This window comes from Sceloporus occidentalis, unplaced genomic scaffold, assembly GCF_023333645.1.
Source record: "Sceloporus occidentalis isolate IW3139 unplaced genomic scaffold, rSceOcc1.0.p SCAF_4, whole genome shotgun sequence".
In the NCBI taxonomy this organism is placed as follows: domain Eukaryota; kingdom Metazoa; phylum Chordata; class Lepidosauria; order Squamata; family Phrynosomatidae; genus Sceloporus; species Sceloporus occidentalis.
The window spans coordinates 39,104,029-39,124,313 of NW_028316984.1; the positions used below are offsets into that span (position 1 = coordinate 39,104,029).

At 38.8% G+C, this 20,285-nt stretch overlaps 1 protein-coding gene across 1 annotated transcript in view; it reads right to left on the reverse strand.

Annotated features, from left to right (window-relative positions):
• The window catches only part of UBR3 (ubiquitin protein ligase E3 component n-recognin 3), a 111,704-nt gene that overhangs the window by 81,237 nt on the left and 10,182 nt on the right, over positions 1–20,285 (reverse strand). Inside the window, exons 2-9 of the mRNA XM_089519782.1 lie at positions 18,828–18,967; positions 15,043–15,201; positions 12,810–12,953; positions 11,269–11,318; positions 7,896–7,962; positions 6,331–6,461; positions 4,885–5,113; positions 1,759–1,938 (exon numbers count right to left, since the gene is read on the reverse strand). Of these exons, the coding sequence (XP_089375908.1) occupies positions 1,759–1,938; positions 4,885–5,113; positions 6,331–6,461; positions 7,896–7,962; positions 11,269–11,318; positions 12,810–12,953; positions 15,043–15,201; positions 18,828–18,967 (1,100 nt within the window). The remainder of the gene's footprint in view (positions 1–1,758; positions 1,939–4,884; positions 5,114–6,330; positions 6,462–7,895; positions 7,963–11,268; positions 11,319–12,809; positions 12,954–15,042; positions 15,202–18,827; positions 18,968–20,285) is intronic.

Sequence of the window (20,285 nt, forward strand, 5' to 3'; positions counted from 1 at the left end):
GAAGGAAGGAAGGAAGGAAGACTTCCTGGGAGCACAGCAGCTCAGGCACCAAAGAGGCTTGGCCCAGGGTTGCCTCGTCCCCGCATCCCACCATGGCCTCCGGGCCACCCTCACATGGCTCCCAAGCATCCTTTCCAGGCCTGAATCCTGCAAGGCATATTATGGCTGCAAACTGAGCCGTGACTCTCCACAGCCCCAACAGCTGCTCTGGAGACCACATCCAGGCAGGAAGAATTGAGGAGGACATAGTAGAGAGGTAGAGTGGGTGGTCTGTAGAAGCCACCCCTCGACTTATTCACAGTTCATGACAAGTTCCATAATTTTGGCCCTATATTCTACCCTTAATTTATACACGAAGTCAAATTATAGTTGAGTATATATGGTATGTTTTGCCACTAAAATAGAAATCATAAGTAAAGTGGAAGCTGTTAAAAGAAAAATATTATCCCCAGATCCATTTTTCAAAGATGTTTTCAAGTGGTTTCAAGAAAATTCAAAAAGTTTTTGTTTACCTATACAAGCGATTGGATGTTTAATTTCACATGTGCATGTTAGTTTTGAATAAAAGTATGCTGAACTGCTCTTCTCTTTTGTGGGGTAGAAACCCTTCCCTATTCTTTCCACATTATTTCTACCACTGGTTCCAAAGTTTCTGTTAAAAAAAAATAAAGCCCAGGAACACATCCACTTTGTTAAGTGAGGTGTGACTGTATCTGCTGTTGTGTGCGTTCAATTCATTACCAATTTATGGTGACTGTCACAGGGTTTCCTCTGACCAAAAGTGTATAACTTGCCCAAGATCATGCAGTGGGTTTTGGTGGCCGAGCAAGGAACTGAACCCTCCAGAGTTGTAGTCCATTGTCTAAACCACTACACCACACTAGCTCTCTAAGGTATACCTGTACTAGTATCTAAGGTCCAAAACACACTGCAGAAATAATCCAGTTTGACACCACTGTAACTCTCCTGGCGCAATGCAAGGGAATCCCAGGAATTGTAGCTTGCTGCAGCACCAGAGCTCTCTGACAGAAAAGGCTAAATGTCTCACAAAACTACAGGTCCCAGAATTCCCTAGAATTGAGCCAAAACAGTTAAAGCGGTCTCAAACTGGATAATTTCTGTAGTGTGTTTAAAGCAGGCTCAAACTTGATTACTTCTGCAGTGTGTTTTGGACCTATGTTATTTATAGAATAGCAGAAGTCTCCACAAAGCAAGCTTTACTGTTACACTGTGACTTTCTGCCATCATTATACCTTGATTCAGGTAGAATTTAGTTACGTGAAGAAGCTCAGTATGTTATCAGCTTCCAAATATGTGAAGTACACCCACAGCAATGTTCTAGATGTAATTATATTTGGCAGCTCTTCACTGTTCCATGCAAATACTGTTGTGATATAACTTCATATACTTAAAGAAGGAAAGCTAGTAATGGTTGAGGTTTAATAGCAATATCCCCCCTTAATGAAACCATAAATGTCTGTTTAAAGATAGGTTAGTGGTTTTTTTAAGAATTAAAAAGCAAATTGTATCAATTTTAAAATAAGATTGTTTCCTCCTCAAATCTGGCTTTCAGAAATACAAGTTCCTATTAAAAAGGAATTATATTTGTTATTAAATTACAGTATTTATGAAGATTTTTGGAGAATTAAGACTATAAAGCCAATATTAGGTCAGATGCAAACATTTTTAAAACATTCATTAAATTGCCTTCAACCAGACAAAGCTAGACCTTGTTTAAATCAAAGAAACACCACATACCTTGAAAAAATGACACAAAGTTCATCCATGTTACTAATAGCCTGTGATCCTCCAAGAATTTCTTAGCCACACTCTGGTGTGAAAGGATATTTATGAAATCACTGACAAGTGGCCAGTAAGTATTATTCTTCAGTAGTGCTTCCCCACAGTTCACAACAACATGTAAACTATTCTCCTCATCTAAAAGAAAATTAAAAATTTTAAGGATATAAAATGTACTCCATACATGCTGGATGCCATGATAAAAAAATGCATTCCAATGTATTAAACAAAATTCCGATATATATCATGATTTTTCCATTCACTTACACATATTTATTGTATCTAGATCCTAGTTTTCTTAGCAAACTAAGGTGGTATATATTAGTGCTACTCAGAGTGGTGATCCCTGGACCAATATTGTTTCCAAAGCCATTGGAGAGTTTCCAGGAAAGCCAGAAATGTAGCCAATTCCTTTCACTGTGGTGAAAAACCTCACGCAGTCCCACATATCATGTAGATTAAACAGCACTGATGTATGTCATTCTAACTCCCCCTATTGTTTATTTTCACCACAGCCCTATGGGAAAGGTCAAGCTGAGAGTGTAGCTGGTCCAAGTTAACCAAAAAAGCTTATGGGCTGAGTGTGAACTTGAACACAGTGCAACATTCTAAGCATTATACAATGCTGCCTCTCATACCATCCTTACAGGGAACTTGTATGTAAAGTTCTAGGGGCATGCAGAGAACTAAGAACCAATCAGTGTAGGTTGAGAAATTACTCTAGTTTTTCACCCAAACTTTAAAGCATGTATCCAAAGTGCTGAATCTGTTTAGAGATAGGATTCGCCCCTTAGAAATCTTTTGAAGTGCACACTAAAACTTAGAGCAGATTCATCACCTCACCGACACAGAAACCACCAATTCTCACTAAGTTCAATATTAGACTTTATATACAACCACATGAATATAGCAATAGCAAGTACATTTCTATACTGCTTATCAGTGCACTTAAGCACTCCCTAAGTGGTTTACAACGTGTAAGTTAATTGCCCCCAACAAGCTGGGTCCTCATTTTAGCAACCTTGGAAGGATGCAAGGCTGAGTTGACCTTGAGCCCCTGGCTGGTATTGAACTCACAACCTTGTGGCTTGTGAGTGAGTGGTTGCAGTAGAGGCATTTAACCACTGCACCACCAGGGCTCTTGAATCTTAGTTGATGTTTTTTTACCAAAAGCAGCTTCTGGGTCTCCAAATCTCAACGAAGGAAACAAGGACCCTGTCCACACAGGCCAGAATGTTCATGCTCTCCCCAGCCTGGCATTATTCTGTCCAGACAGAAGACCATTAGCCTCAAGCCAGCAACAGGCAGACTAGAAATGGATCTGGTGGTTCTGGCTTGATCCCAGCACAAAAGGCCCTTAATCTGATCTAAAAAGACTGGCTGTCTACAGCAGAGCTTCTTTGAAATTCCACTGTGACAGGTGCCAAACCAGACAGGCATTTCACCACCATCACATCTTCTCTGAAGGCTCCAGCCATGGCCTGTGTCATCGGAAGGAGGGGCGTGACCACATAGGTGTAGCCAAGAACCCTGTTTCCACCCTTATAGGACGCAGCGGGGGCCTTCAGAGAGGAAGTGACAGTGGCAACAACTAAAGGGCGCATACCAGCAGAAGATCCTCAGAATGGTAACAGGTGGGCATATGAATGCTCACCTGTCACTACATTGGTCCAGGGACTGGCCTGGGTGGAAACCACAGGCAGGATACCACTGGATTGGCCCGTGGTATACTGTCCATTTGTCCAAGCCCAAGGAGGAAGAGAAAGGAATTGTCTTAAAATCACTCTCTCCAAAAAAAAAAAACAGGTAAGACTTCAAACAGCCCCATCTTCTTACATAACTGCAAGCAAGTTTTAGAGTCACTTAGATCAGGCTTAAAAACTGTTTCCAGGGCAAATACAGCTTTCTTCCATGTAACTAGGCAGAGAAGTTTATATGTATAGATATAATCAATTTTAATTCACCATGTATCATTGCTCCATTAGCCATCTACAGTTATTTAAATTAGTAAACAATTAACTTTTAAAAACTGAAACAACAATAAAATGGTCAAAAAATCTGAAAGGAAAAATGTACACAAGTAGTTAAAATTTGTTAAAAATCCAAATAATAAAATATTGTTTTGCTGACACTTAAAAGATGGCAAGAGATACCAGCAAACTTCCCTAAGAAGGAAGTTCAATGGATTGAACAACACAGCTAAAAATGCTCTGATCCATTTGCCTCATCTCTGATGGTGAAAACTCCTGGAGAAGGCTCCTGGTCATCAGAAGATGGCAAAAATATACAGAAAGAAAATGTTCATTGTATGTTTAATTGTTTTTATGTTACTGATAGTTTAATTCCATTTTGACTTTGATCTTTTGTATTTTTTTAATTATATAATGTTTATTTTAATTTGTAAGCCATCTTAAATCCCAGTTTGGGGGGAAAGGTGAGGTATAAATAAAAGAGATGAAAACAATGATGGTGAAGATGATAGTTTGGTGGACTTTCAAAAATAGGGTTTTTCTGTACTTCAGATGAATAAATACAGCTATTAGTGTCATAGTAAACATTTTATAAATTTAATAATTCTAGTAATAGCATTTCTCTGACATAACATAACTTAAAAACTGCTTTACAAGACAAAAAAAATGGAGTAACAATTGCCTCAATCCAGAATACAGTCATGCATCTTAGGTATGAACAACTGTACAAAGCACTGGACTAGTTTGTTTTCAGCAGTGTTATGGCAGATTTTGCAAATTAAAAGACAATAATTGAAATATAGCCTGTGGAGTTAAATACATTCTCCCTCCGTTTTCGCAGGGGATCCATTCCGGACCCCCCACCCCCAGTGAAAATGGAAAACCATGCATATTCAAGCCCTATTGGCTTGAATGGAGGTGTGCTCCCGCAGGGGCATGCAAACATGTGCCATGGGCCCGCGCCCCATTTTACCTCCCTCCGTTCAACCCCCTGTGGATAATCAAGGCGCATGGATCCCAAGTCCGCCAGAACAGAGGGAGGACTGTATATTTACATGGGGAAGAACTTTTGTGTAAACAGATAATCATAAAGCAAGATCTGAATTCAACATACCCTGCAGCTCACTTTTAATAAGGCAACTCTCCATCATATACAGCAAGACAGTAACCATAATATCAAGCAGCTGGCATTCCTCTGTCACTTGGCGAGCTAGCTCTTCATTGCTGAACAGCTGGACACTAATGTGTACAATTCTGTTTGACATGGTATCAGACTCATGGCTTTTCTTCAGTGTTTTCATAATAAAAGCATAATGCTGCACAAAGGTTTTTGTGAAAGCAATCTATAAGGTATAAAACAAAGGTTAGTGTTACAACTTTTTTCTTCCATTCAAGTTCCAATATTTATTGACTGACATACTGCATTTCTATACAACCCAGTGCTTGACACTCTCTGGAGAGTTCACATAACAAAATTGAAAGCATAAAATATATAAATAACAGCAGGGTACAATACATGCATGCATTTAAAAACACAAACACAGTTTTAAAGCTTAAAGACTTTTTCAAAAAGTTAAGGAAAACTAAAAGATCTTTACCTAGTGTAATCAAATATAGCCATCTAGGAAAGGCATTCCTGGGCTAGGCGGCTACTGATGAAAAGACCCTCTCCTGATTGCTACTCAGTTCACTTCACTGAGGGAGGCTCCCAAAGAATGGGCCAGGGCAAATAATATATGAGAGGTGACACTCCTCTAAATATCCCAGTCCCAGGCTACGTAAGGTTTGTAACAGTTAATACCAGTATTTTGAATAGAGCCAGGAAACTGACTAATATCTAATATACACCAAAAACATTAATATGATTATATTCTCCATCCCTAGTTAAGAGGATTGCTATCCTATTTGGATCAGCTGAAACTTCCTAATCGTTTTCAGCAGAAAGCTCATATACAAATTATTGTAGAAATCCAATGTTGGGTTATCAGAGCATGAATAACTGTAGTAAGGCTCTATGTCTAGATTAGGGCCTGAAAAGACAGGCCAAAATAAAGCTGCTTTCGGTCACTTTGGAGGTATGCTGTTTAAATTACACACGCATCTTAAGAGGCCAGAAGCTGCGCCAAAGCTGAGCTGCAGTCCTTAAGACTGGAGCATGGCTTTGGCGTGGCTTCCAGCCTATTAGGACACATGCATCATTTAAACAACATACCTCTAAAGTGACCTGAAGCAGCTTTATTTTGGCCTATCTGTTCGGGCCCTTAGATTTGTGTCCTTACAAACTGAAGCAGACTATTCACAGTTTAAAAGCCTCCCTGATTTGCTCCCTCACCAAACGTGTACAGGAGGAGATGTAGCATATCATAAACTGGTATCATAAACATATAATAAACAATTTTTGTTTGTTTTGCTAAAAATACTACTGCAGGTAGAAAAACTGGATTTAGATTTGTTCCATAATAGCATCTTCTTACGCCTTTGCAAAATACTGCAAAAACTACAATGGGATAGTACTATCTTGATAAAAGAGCCAAGGGCAAACACATATATACATATATACCTTATAATCTTGATCTGGAAGCATGTTGAGCAAGAAAGTTACCATTTTCTGTGGAAATTCATATTTTATTGTCCAAAATAGTAATTCTTCTAGAAAACACCTATGCTTCAAAACATCCATGATGGACTGATCTGAAAAAAATTAGAATTAACAGAGACAAAGACAAAACATCAGCAAACATCGATTTCACCAGCAGTAAACTTTTAACTACCGTATATACTCCACTGTAACCTGTCCTCATGTATAAATTGAGGACAGGTTTTGGGAGCAAAATTATGGACCCATGGATAAGTCAAGGTTAAAACTGTGGGGCATGTAACAAAGCAAAGTTTCCTGGAGAAAAGCAAAGGAAAGCAATGCCAAAGAACTTACAAAAGTTCAGAAGGCATAATTATTTGTGGTCACACTAAAGGCAGGATGGATGAGAGAGTGGAGGGAGCAGGACAGATTACGCTCTTGCCTTTCACCAGATGGTCCCTCTTTTTATAAGAGTTAAAGTACAATATTTACACTGACCCGTAGATAAGTCGACTCAGGTTTTTGGAATCAATTTTTGGACTAAAATTTCTAGACTTATACATAAGTATATTCAGTATATTGATAACATTTGTCCACTACGTAAGAGCAACAGAAGATACAAGGATCTAGAACAAGGATGAGTATCATGTGACCCTTCAGATGTCATTAGACTACAACTCCATCAACCCTAATAGGCAACTAATGTTGAGCAGTGATAGGAACAGCAGTGCAACAAAATTTGGGCACACCAATTTTTCCCATCATCTATCTGAAGTTTATCAATGATTTTTGCATGTGCTCATGAAAAAATTAAAGTGAACCAACTTAATATATTGAGGGTACAATGAAGTCCATTTTCAAATTAGATGTCAACTTTTTTTTTTACTTAAGTCCAGATCTTACACAATAGATGCAAATCCTGATTTGTTTATAGCAGTTTTCTAACAGGTAAGGATGTATAGAATTGTAGCCTAATACCCCCTCAGTTCTCCTGTCTCTCTGATGCTGTCAACATCACCAACTGTGATTAAACTTCTTGCTACATTCCTAATTCCACAACAGGTTTTGTCCCACAGAGCATTTGTACCACAGACATTCCTCAACTGCTGGTTTTGTTGGAAGTCAAAATCAGATTTTTGCATTCCTAGTACAAAACTGTCTCCCTTTGCCTAATTCTGCCTAATTTCTCATAATCATCATTTCTTGCCTATCAGCCAATATCTGTATGCATCTTTTGCCCTACAGCATACAATCAATACCTCCTTATTTTTTAAAAAAAAAATCTCTATTTTTCCTTTTCTGATTCACAAAAAATTATTCAATGTTGACTCAAATTTCATTACACATCTCAGAAAAACACCAGCCACCAGTGAAGACAGAGGCATAATTAACGAAAGACAAAACCATTTTTGGACCCAAGTATTTCATATAAGCATACTTTTCAGTCTTTTCTGTCATACTACACACTCCCATCAGTGCTAAAAAACTACTAGCCCAAGTTACCTTAAGATACAAAACACAAAACACTACAATACTTTGCCATGTACCTTTGGCGGTGCTGCTTAGTTTCACCCTCTTGTGTTTTCCCACACCTTGACTACCATCTTGATCCTCCTGTGATTTTGAGAACAAAGATAGAATATCTTAAAGTCAGATACTCTGCAATTATGCTTTTGAAAGAAAAGTAAGATGGGAACTAAGATCCTTGGAAAATCTGATGAATGCAGTAAGTTATTATTTTAAAAACCCTTCAAAACTCTGAAATTCTGAGTAACACAGTGTTCATCAGAAACATTACATCAGTCCATCTTACCTTCTCACTACTACCAGTAATAATTTCTACAAACATACCCAAGAATCTTGTGGTACCTTCAAAACTAATAAGTTTTATTTGGCACAAATTTTCATGGACTGCAGCCTACTCTATCGGATGTCTGATCTAATGATCAGTGGGCTGCAATCTATGCAAGGTTATTCCAAAAAAAAAACTGTTAGTCTTTAAAGTGGCACAATACTACTATTTTTGCCACAAGGGATTAAAAAGGTTACCTCCCCTCAAAATCTTTATAAACATGTATTTTCAACTCTGGGGGCTTGTTCTCATCCTTAAGGAACCAAATTCTACATAAATTTATGTCAAAAATCTCTGTGGTCAAGAACGAAAATGGGGTGGGGGTGGGGTGTGTGGAAAAACAGCATGTATATGTTCCAATAATCTTCATTCGGATTCTCATGTTTGCCTTTATATGGCAGTTATCTCAATCCCAAACACACACACACAAAGACACACGCAGATACACAATAAAAAGCAAGCATATCTAACTGGCCCTTAGTTAGATACATGTATGCTTAGGTTGCATCTGCATTACAAATTCTAGAATTTGTAATGCAGATGCAACCTAGGTATTTTTACTGCCCAAGAAATTTCCTCCCACCATCTAGGTGGCAACCACCCAATGGGGTGGGATCACAGAATTTTGCTACATAATTTTACATAAAATATCTGCATTACTGATGTGGACCAAAGACAGATGGAACAGATCCACATTTTAAAAACATCAAAGACAAGGGACTTGTTTCACTTTCCTACATATCCAAATAGATCACATCTGAGTTAACAGAGATAATTTAAGAGAAACATAAAAGGCAATAGGTCCAAATATAAAAGTGTAAGCAACTTTAGAAGTTACTGCTGATTAATGGCACAGTTGGCCCTCCTTATCCATGGATTCAAGCATCGACGGCTTGAAATTTTTAAAAAAATATGTAATTCCAATAAGCAAACCTCAATTTTGCCATTTTATATAAGGGACACCATTTTACTATGGCACTGTATTTAATGGGATTTGAGCATCCATGGATTTTGGTATCCATGGGGAGGGGGGCTGGAACCAAACCCCAGCAGATACCAAGTGCCCACTGTATCAGCTGATCTTGCTTTAGATTATTTGACTGATTTTGAAGTGTGGATTTCAAGTAACAACATTTACAGTAATCTAGCAAGCAGATATTTAGTTTCTAATGCCTTTCTCAACAGTGATCTCAAGAACAAAGAAAGCCTCACTGTTAAATATCTATATGTCAGGCTACTGTTAAAGCTATATAAAGACAGGTAAAAAATGGAAGACAAATCATATTCTACTGATACAATAAAGATTAGGCAAGGGAGGCGGCCAAGCCACTTATTTATTGAGAGATTTTATCTCTTTATTACATATTCAACTGATAAGATTTAACCTTAGGCTTTGCTGGGGGAAATTCAATTTTTGATGTGTTTTCTCAATAAAGGTAAAGTCATGAACCAACAATGAGGTAGTAATTTACATCACAGATACATTTAAGATCATAAAACCGTATCATTTTAAGATTTTATACTTTCTTTTCTTGTAATTTTCATGATTACAAGTAAAAATATATTTGTTCATTTATCATAAAGTTTTCAAAAGTACAGTCTGCCCTCCCTATATGCAGGGGATCCATTCCGGACTCCCCCGCGTATGGGGGAAAAGAGAGTATGCTCAAGCCCCATAAGAAATAATTAGGTACGTGTAGGCGGTGGCGCGCAGGGCGCACGGCATGAGTACACACCTCATTACTTCTAATGGGGCTTGCCTTCTGTGTAAGCTCAAACCTGCGGAAGGCAAGCCCACCTATGAGGAGGGCTGACTGTAAATTGATCTTTGCTACAACAACCTCCCTTCAATGTTTCTTTGTGTATAATAAATTGGGGGTGCATCTACATGTACTTAAAACCAGAGGATGATCTCAGAATGTGATTTTAACACACGGTGCTTGGTTGCTTCTATATGTAAGAAGAGTATTAGTAATACCCTGTTTCCCCCAAAATAAGACATACCCATAAAATAAGCCATAGCAGGATTTCTAAACATTTATGCAATATAAGCCATACCCCAAAAATAAGACATAGTGATAGGCCCAGCACATAACATAAGGGAGCGGGAAGGGAGCAAAAATCAGGGCCAATGGTTCTAAAGGAAATGGAGTTACAAGAAATTCAGGATGGAATTCTGGGTTTGGAGAGTTATGATGATGTTCCAGAATAAGACGACTTAACTTTATTTGACTAAATGTAGATTGTTGTACCATACTTAATAAAAATAAGACACCCCCTGAAAATAACCCATAGTGTATCTTCTTGAGGAAAAATAAATATAAGACAGTGTCTTATTTTTGGGGAAACACGGTACTTTTCTGGTCTAACTATCAAGAGTCCCTTCCTAGACTAGAACCAGAGACAGTTTTGAAACTGCAGTAATTTCCTTTCTCCTTTTACTCCTACACTCCTCCCTTCACTCCTACTGTATATTAGACAGATTATTTACAAGGAAAGAGGATGTAGTAAGGAGCTTATCCAACAATTCAAGCAACTGTACCACCTCTTGCTGTGAAAATTCTTGACTTAACATCTGTAAAATGAGAACCTTTGCTTTTTTCCACATTACTCTTTTCTCTCTCTCCCTCACTCACTTGTATCTTTTTTGTATATTACTCTACCATTCAGAGAAAGAGAGAGAGAAAGTGTTGTTTCAGTATGTCTGAGTTCACATCTCCACATTCAATAATATGGGATGATCAATCTGTGGTTAGTAAAATTTGCAGAGCCAGAGTCCACAGATCTGCAGGGCTCACTGTACTTTATTTTCAGAGGTTGCTATCTACATGTCAATTCTCATCATTGCTAAAATTAGTTCAGTGAAAGTAGCATTAACAACAACTTTCCTAGTGGAAGAAGGCTGAGACAACAACTATGTGGCCCTGTAAAAACAGGAAAAGTAGTTTCAACTTATTTTTGAAACAAACAGCCTATATATTAGCAAAGACAAACAGGAACAATCAGGGTAATTTTTTAATTAATATCATTTACCAGTGCACCTTATTGTATTTCTAAACAAGTCTCACCTCGTCAGAAGAGTCACCTTGCCCTGAAGTTGATTTTCCACCTGAAAAACCTTGCAAAATAAAAAGTTAAAATATCCATTATAGTTCACATGTAAGGGAACAAATTACTGGATTTAAGTTTTATTTGAAAAAATAAGACTTACGTATCTTCATTCAACAGAGTACTGTAAAATACAAATTAAACATACAACTCCAAAACTAGCCAGCAAAATTACTAATTGGTACTTATCTATACAAATGCAAAACATCAAGCCTAAAAGAGACAACGATTGTATTAATGCTGCAATATTATGAAACAGCACATTGAGCCAGAGTTCTTAACATAAAGCCCATTTTACAACAGAGCATCTCTGAGGCTCATAAATATACCATTTACCCATGAATCAAGCAACTATATTTCTATACAGCGGCAGCCTTTTTATTATTGCCACTTTGCAAACCAGATACCATTGCTGATATCCTGCAAATCATCTCATCTGCCAGTAAACGCCAATCTAATTACTATATACCCTTGGATTAAAACAATGCAGAAATGCAAGTTCTTGCAAAAAGGCCATCTGACCCACAATTACTATGTGGCCATTCAAACTGGTATGTTACTTAATACAGTAGCTCTACATTTCTGCGGGGGTTCCATTTCAGACAGCTGCACCAACATCTGCCAAAAACTGCAAGACCTCAAGTCTTATGGTTTTTAATGGTGGCACACCATGCACGCGGATGCACGTTAGGGACATTAGGGACAATGTGGTGCGGCCATCCACGGATGCTCAAATGCAAGGATGACAAGTCCACAGTTTGGAGCAGGCAGATTGTATAGAATGGGATCTAGCATTTCCACAGTAATATAACTGTACAGTTGGCCCTTCTTATACACAGATTTTTATACACGGATTCAAGCATACACGGTTTGAAAATGTTCAAAAAAAGTATAACTTTCAAATATCAAACCTTGATTATCCATTTTTTATACGGGACACCATTTTGCTATGTCATTATATTGAATGGGACTTGAGCATACACAGATTTTGTTATACACGGGGGTCTTGGAACCAAACCCCAGCGTATAACAAGGATCTACTGTATTATGTAAAAGCTTAGATATTTTCTCAATTTTAGAAAATGAGTAACAATTCCAATAAACTTTTGTGTCTAGTGAAACATAATACATTCGAGCTATAAAATTATTTGTTATTTAATGGCAGATTTAAATTAATGTAGAATTAGAAAACCCTGCTCTCATAGATGTTATATTTATACTTTGTCTTTCATTAGCTATTTTAACATGCTCTAAACTGCCTTATATTTCAATTGTGGGAGAAAGGTGGGATACAAGACCCCAAGACAAAAGGCAGATTGTAACATGAGTTAAAGCAAAACACAAGTAAGAAATATTGTTATAATAGTAAAAAACTAAAAACAATTGAATAAGTTTGTGTAGTTTCATGTTCATACTATAAAACATTTCAAAAATGACTGTAATGAAGCCAATTAATATTGGGAAATGCATGAACACTTAGTTTTAAAAGCATTCTTCAAACCTTGAACTACTGAAGAACTAGCTCCAGCTCCTGGTTCCTGTACTCCACATGCAAGCTTATCTTCAGGAAACGTCAGTCCAGAACCTTTCAGAGCTACAAGGTACTTTTCATGGCTCTTCTTTACACATGCATTTTCTCCACTACCTTAAATAGATTTCAAAGACACAAGCTAACTTTAGCAATCAACCCTTGCTGCACAAAACACATTCACAACTTTGGCCTACACAATAAACATACAAATATATATACAGTAGTAAATAATGCATGGGTTCCAAGTTCAACTATTGTTTTCAGTAGGAAAATATTACATTTCTTGAGCACTCAAACTGCAAGACTGTTATTACAAATACCTGATTTCTCTCAAAGTAATAGACCTGTGAGCTAAGTATGGAACTCTGGTCACATGACACAACCTCCTCATGGACTGTGACTATAAATGATACACTCCTCTTCCCCCACCTATACCACTTTGTGATTCATTTTTTTTTAATAAGCATGTTGTTAATTCTCAAAGGCTGGGTTTCCCACACAATACATTACTAATAATGAATGCTCCTCTAACCACTGAAACCAAATGGAAAATACTGGCACGACTGTGGGGCAAAACAGACCGGCAGCAAGAACCAGATTGGGGATGACATCTGAGTGTGACATTTAGATGCCGCACACTTTGACACTGCCCTCACGCTGCCAGGAAGCCGCATGGCAGATTGCAATGCTTCACAGAATTTTGGCGGTGTGACGTTCACATGCGCCGTGCCACCAAAATGCTGAAAAGCCACTCTGGCGACAGCAAGAGCACCGTTTTCCCACCCCAAAAAGAAGTGGCATTTTGCAGATGCTTTTGGAGCTGGAAAAACACCAGATTGGGGCCATGGCATGTGGTTGCCGCAGCACCGATCTGATGCTCAAAGGGGCCATCTGTTTCAGCCCTAAGTCTTCACTTGCAACAAGTTCACTGCCATTTTGTGAATAGGTTTCATTACTTTATTTAGTTTTCAGCCGGCTGCATGCTTCCTCCCCTCTGTCATCTGGAATTATTCCACTAAATCTGAAATGTAGCTGGGGAATTGGACAGTTGGCAATTGGGCAAGGATAGAAGCAGCAGCATTCTAATCTAATAAAATTCTAATCAGGCATTCAAAATACTGAAGCTTCAGTGAAGAGAGTCTGAGATAAACATTTTGATATGTCTTCATTAAAATCTAATCTGCCAAATTATTCAGCCACTAAATTTGCAACAAACAAAAGAAATTCATGTTTTCTTGCCATGCAGTTTGAACAAACTTTTCATGAGCTACTTCATGCAGACTTTTCATGAGCAATGATTGCACTTATCAAAGCAGATAAGGTACAGCAGTGTCTTCATCCTCTATCTATCTATCTATCTATCTATCTATCTATCTATCTATCTATCTATCTATCTATCTATCTATCTATCTATCTATCTATTTTATATCCTGCTTTTCAATGTGAGACCCAAGAGGTCTTAAAATACAGATTAAAACAAAATAGAGCTAACAAAATGTAAACTACAAAAGTTTAAAAAAGAAATAAACAATCAAACTAAAAACATTCCTTTAAATCAGTTGTAAAGGATTTTAAAACTGGATGGTGTTAGAACTAAGAAAAAGCCCTCTCTACATACTATTTCCATACTAAATCAAGAGGGACCGTATGGTCCAAAACACACTGCAGAAATAATCCATCTTGAGACCGCTTTAACTGCTCTGGCTCAGTGTCGGGTAATCCTGGGAACTGTAATTTGTTATGGTACCAGAGCTGACAGAGAATGATAAACTACAGTTCCCAGAATTCCCTAGCATTAAGCCAAGAGAAGTTAAAGCAGTCTTAAACTGCATTATCTCTGCAGTGTGTTTTGAACCTATAACTCCATCCCTGCTGTTGCCCCCTTGGACCATTAAAGCTGAGGTCAGAAACTAGACAGTCTCACTGAAATCATGTTTCAGGCAGGATAAAGGACATGATGAATGCTCGATTTCTGTAGGGAGCAAGGAAAGAGACAACATGCAGCATTATGTTTCAATGTCACTTCTTTTGGCCCTTCAAGAAGAGAAAGGAAGAAAAAGGCAAAGTTGAGGGTGCCCGTAGTACAGCACTGCTGCTCCTCATTACGGAAGCTAGCAGGAAGGCAGAAATCATTTTAAAAGCATGTTAAGAATACATTATTAAGACTGAAACCTGCTTCAGACAAAATAAAATGACAACTCACCAGAACTAAGGTCTGTATAGAACTGTTGATTTGTCAGAACCTGAGTAAGGACTGAACGCATTGCACCTCCCATTTTTGTCAAATCTTCCAAAAACGAGATGTGGGGTTCCAACATCTGGAGGACTTTGTGAAGGTCTTTTTCTGAGGGCAGATCTAAAACTAGAGGGGGAAAAAACAAACAGATTGCAGAAGATGGGTCCAGCAGTTCTGATTATTTTATAACATTTAACTAACTATTCTGCTGTTAAGAGCACTGGTCATTCTTACCAAATAAACCTTTGAACAGGCCTGCACAACATATGGTCTGGGGGCCACATGTGGCCCGCTAAAGGATGTGCAGTAACGTTAAGGCTCCTCCATTGATTGGCCTCCTCCTGAGGAGAGGTCCAGATAGAGGAGGAGGAGTAGGACTAGTAAATGCTCACTCTGCAAGGCTCCTCTTCTCCCCAGCTTTCTCCTGAGATGGCCAGGCAGTGGAGGAGGAAGAGGGGCAAACGCTCATCCCTCAAGGCTCCTCCGTCACTTGGCTTTCTCCTGAGGAGGAAGCCAGGCAGAAGAGGAGAAGGACGGAATTAATATTAATAATATTAATTATTAGCTCCTAGGCAATGGAATGACATGCCAGAGGAGATCCACCACATTACCACCTTAGCAGCCTTCAAAAAGACCATTAAGATGGATTTCTTTCAGCAGGCCTTTCCAAATTAGCCTCCCCTCCCCAAGCATGACAGCATCTTCTCCCTCCTATTATGGAGTCCTTTCCTCTTTTCCCCAACTCTGTTGATTTTATCATTGTAACATTTTATATTGTAATTTATTTAATTTGGGTTGGGAGGGGGATACATTTTAATTGGTTTTAATATGTAACACATTGTTTTTACATGCTGTAACCCGCCTTGATTCCCCGTGAAAAAAGTGGGCTATAAGTAAATCATATTATTATATTATTATTATTATTTAAAACCTATTTGTGGTCCGAAAAAGTTTAGCCTATTTTTTGACCCCTACCTCCTGCCAAGTTGTGCAGGTCTGCCTTAGAACATATCACTCGTGGTCATTAAAATACTTGTCCTCTGCAAAGAGGGGTAACATCTCTCCAGATTAGGGGTGGGCAAAATGTGGTGGGGGAGTTCACCATGTCAGGATTTTGATTTTGGTTTTTGTTGGGATTGGGGGGGTTTGCTTGTTTTTTGGAAGGAGCAATTTGTGTAAGTCCTGGAGCTCTCAAAAAAACAGGACAGAAAACTAACCTCCAAATCCACCTGCCTCTGCCCTAGATGCTCTTACACAACTGATCATTGGCCTACTCCACTTAACAGACCTCTAACAAAAAAGGCCCTCAACTCTTCCTCTTCCTCTGTTTAGCTGGAAGATATTTTAAGCAATATCAGCACTGAGAGGATGGCAAAGGAGGGACAGACTAAAACAGACTTTCAGTATTAGGTTGAAGTAGTGTGCCTACAGTAAAACATGCAGTAAAGCTTAAGCTGGGAAAGAATGAAATTCTACTGTAGACTGTCCTACAACTGGCAAGGTAAACAGCATCTGCCTCCAAAATTCCTTACTGTGCATTTGTGAACAGCACAACAGAGAGAAAGGGGGAAAGCAGGTAAGACTACCTCACCAGCTCCCCCCAACATGTTAAAAGGCAGAGATTTATAAGTATGACCACCAATATGGAAAGTATAAGATGGAGACGGGTAAAAAAATATCCCTGGATATATTTTGGAAGAAACTCTAGGATGTTCAAAATATTTTTGTTTATTTATGCAAGGCTTACCTGACCTGATTGTTTCATTTCATACATGCATATTGTTAAGTTTTGAATAAAAAATGTGTCAGCTGGATCTCCAGTACGAGGAAGGAGACCTTACCACAATCATTCATGCCCTAACTGCACCAAAACTAAACTATTGTGACATGCTGTAAGTGAAGCTACCTTTGAAGACGATTCAGAAACTTCAGTCATTGTAGAATGCAACTGTCCAGCTGCTTGCAGGGCTTAAGTGATCTAGGCATTTAACATTAATTTTGTGCTAGCTGCACTAGGTGCCAATCTGCTTCCAAGTTCAATTCAATCTGATACTTATTAGCTAAGGTGGGATACAGACCGCCGCTTTGCGACGGTCTCCCGCCGGCGCCATTTGCTCCGCGTGGGAGCTGCAGTAGCCAAACCGCGCGGAGCAAAAAAGAAGCTCCATTTCGGAGCTTCTTTCCGCGGCGCACTGATGACGTCGCGAAGCGCCAAGGGCGCATTCGTGACGTCATTAGCCCCGCGACACGTCTGGACGCTATGCGTCCAGTACGTAAAGATGGCAGCACCCATGTGGAAAGGGTGCCGCCATCTTGTACGTATTCTATACGTACTAGGGTTAGAGGGGTGCGGAAGCACCCCCCCTTCCTAACCCTAGTACGTATAGAATACGTACTATATGGCGGTTTGTATCCCGCCTAAATGATTAGCAGCCAGATTACTGAAGGGGTGGAGAAACCCCAACATTTCCTAGAAGGTTGGGGCATTTTTACTATGGTTTTCACTCCCCTGGGCCATTTTATAACCAGAAGGAATGTTTTTGTTCTACACAAAAGTCACAAAAAGTGGCAAAATCTGTGCTCCCTAGCGGTTGTTGGGAGGGCATGTGGGCATTTCCCCCCAAAAACAATTAGCAGGGTGGCAGGGACATAGTCCTAAAAGGTCTCAGGGGGGCAGGTGTTACCCCCTAACACACAGACCATCCCTCTTCTATATCTATATGATCTTGCCTAGAACATAAAATAAACCATGAAAGCCCTGACACTGGGGTCACTGATTAGGTTCATCAGCCTGGCAGGAGGAGACAGGGTTTACTCAGTAGCAGCCTCACTTCTATGGTAACCCTGCACTGGGGAAATGGACCTGGTCACTCTGTTGACTAATTTAACAGAATATGAAACATCCTGTGTCCTGACACCTATTTTTAATTTATAATAATTCTATGGCAGAAAAGGGCAAAGTGTGGCACAAGGGCTATTTTTGTGGCCCTAGTGGTCAAAAAATAATTCTTTGCTCCCAAATGCCAACAAATGACCTCTAGGGGGTGTGGAGGGCACTTCCATCACATTTGGAGGCCCTTGGATCCACCTACCCCCAATCAAAACAAATGTTTGCAAAATTTTGCAAAAAATATTTTTGCCTCAAAATGACCCCAAATGCTTTCTGGGGGGGGGGGGGGGGGCAAAACATGGGCACAATTCCTCCCATGTCCCCTGGATAGTGTTTTGAAGCTAAAATATTTTCACATTTTGTTGCAGGAGTAGTGGAGGAAGCTAATGTGGCCTCGGCACTTTCCACAGTTGCCCACCCTGGTCTATGATTTTAGATTGTAATTTTAACTAATACTACTCTTTTACTGCTGACATTGAATTTAATTGTTTGTAGATTATTATTATTGCTGGCTCTGTATTTTAGTTTTATAATTATTTTATGTTGTGAAATGCCTTGTTAACGAGAGCAATTTTAACCACGAAAAGTAATTTAAAATATATAAATAAGGATAATTGTGAACAGTAAGATAAATACAATCTTGTCAGTCAAGTAACTGGTTATCATTTTCTCCTTATATCTAATGCAGATTTGTGGTTGCTGTCATAAACTTATAATAATTCAACAATTGGTTAGAATTATTCTTTCCTGGAAAGCAAAATAAATCTTCACTGTTCAATTAACAAAATTAAAAGACAAAACGTAATTGTTGAATGAGGGATCCCTCTTCTGAGGCTAATCAGAATACTGGCATTATTCATACCTGGTTCATTGTAACCTTCCCTTAAGTACTGAATAAGATAGAAGATGAACTGTGGGAGAACTAGTTCTGACATTATTAGCAGATCTTTTGGAACAGATGGAACTTCTGAGCTTGATTTTATCCTGTGCCTTTTGCAAAACCTAGAAACAAAATGACACAATAATAATAAAAAAAGATTAGCAGACATCTAACAGAACAGAAAGGTTTTATGTTTTCTATGCTCCATCATATGGGTATGTAAACATATGCTGGCACATACAAGACAGATGGTCTTAGCCTATCTCACACTCATTCTCAGCGAACAGTACAGGAAAGATGAGAATCGTGATCAGGAGACAAAGTGCATGTGTGATACTAGAAGAACCCTCCTATGCAACTCACTCTCACAACCCCATCTTTTCTTAGCTGCAGCCCCAACAACATGGCCAGTATTTGGCCAGTGAAGAGTGAGGTAAGCAGCAGAGATGGCCACACAGAAACAGGCATCTTTCAGGATTTTCCAGGGTCCTTCTGGGATCCCTCAGGATTATGTCAGTGCTGTGCATCCAGCTCTGCCACTCCCATACTCTGCACCAGCCAAAAAATGGGAATGTTGTGGAGAGGCTGTTGCAGAGAAAAGATGGTTTGGAGAAAGGATTTTGGTCACTGAGCAGTCAGTACAGAATTCCAACTTCCACACTGATCAAAGGTGAGTTACAATGGTGCACGTCATACCATTGTAACTCACTAAAAGATGCCAGCTAACTTTTCCTCTTTTACCTTATTTTGGAGACTAAAACATACAGGAAACTATTTTTAGGGCAACCTATTGGATGATGAGAACTAAATTTATGCATTGCCATACCTATGGCAGGTTATGTCACAAAGATCTTAGCTATCATACTAGTTCATTACTCATACAATCAAAATATTATTTTTCAAGAGAAGAATAAACTACTGATAACAGAAGTTATCTGTTTTTTTTATGTGCAAATCAGTACAAAATTGAATACTATGAGAATTAGTTTCTTTTTTCACTATCTGAATCATTACACAAATATGGATCAAAGTCATTAACAATATCTTAATTTTAGCTGAATTTGAAGAAACTGCATTTTGAAATAATGAAGAAATATTTCAAAGATTTTAATGAATATTTAATTTGTCTCCATTTTACATACTTTAAGGAACTTGACCATCATCCTGACTCAGCTAAGCCGCACCTCCCTGCACTTTACATATTCAAATGTAAATGTGCCTTGGTGCTTGCAGGCTTGCCTTTATGTCATACAACAAGTATAAGAGATACAATCACACTTCCTACATGCAGAGCTGAACTTACAAAGGTGTTCCCATTGAAGAAAGAGGAGATGTAATATTCACCAATTCTTCCTTTTCCTTATTCCCCCAAGCATGAACATCCACACTCTTTCCATATTTGAAGGACTCTACAGAGCAGCTTTTCAGAGGCCACAAGGA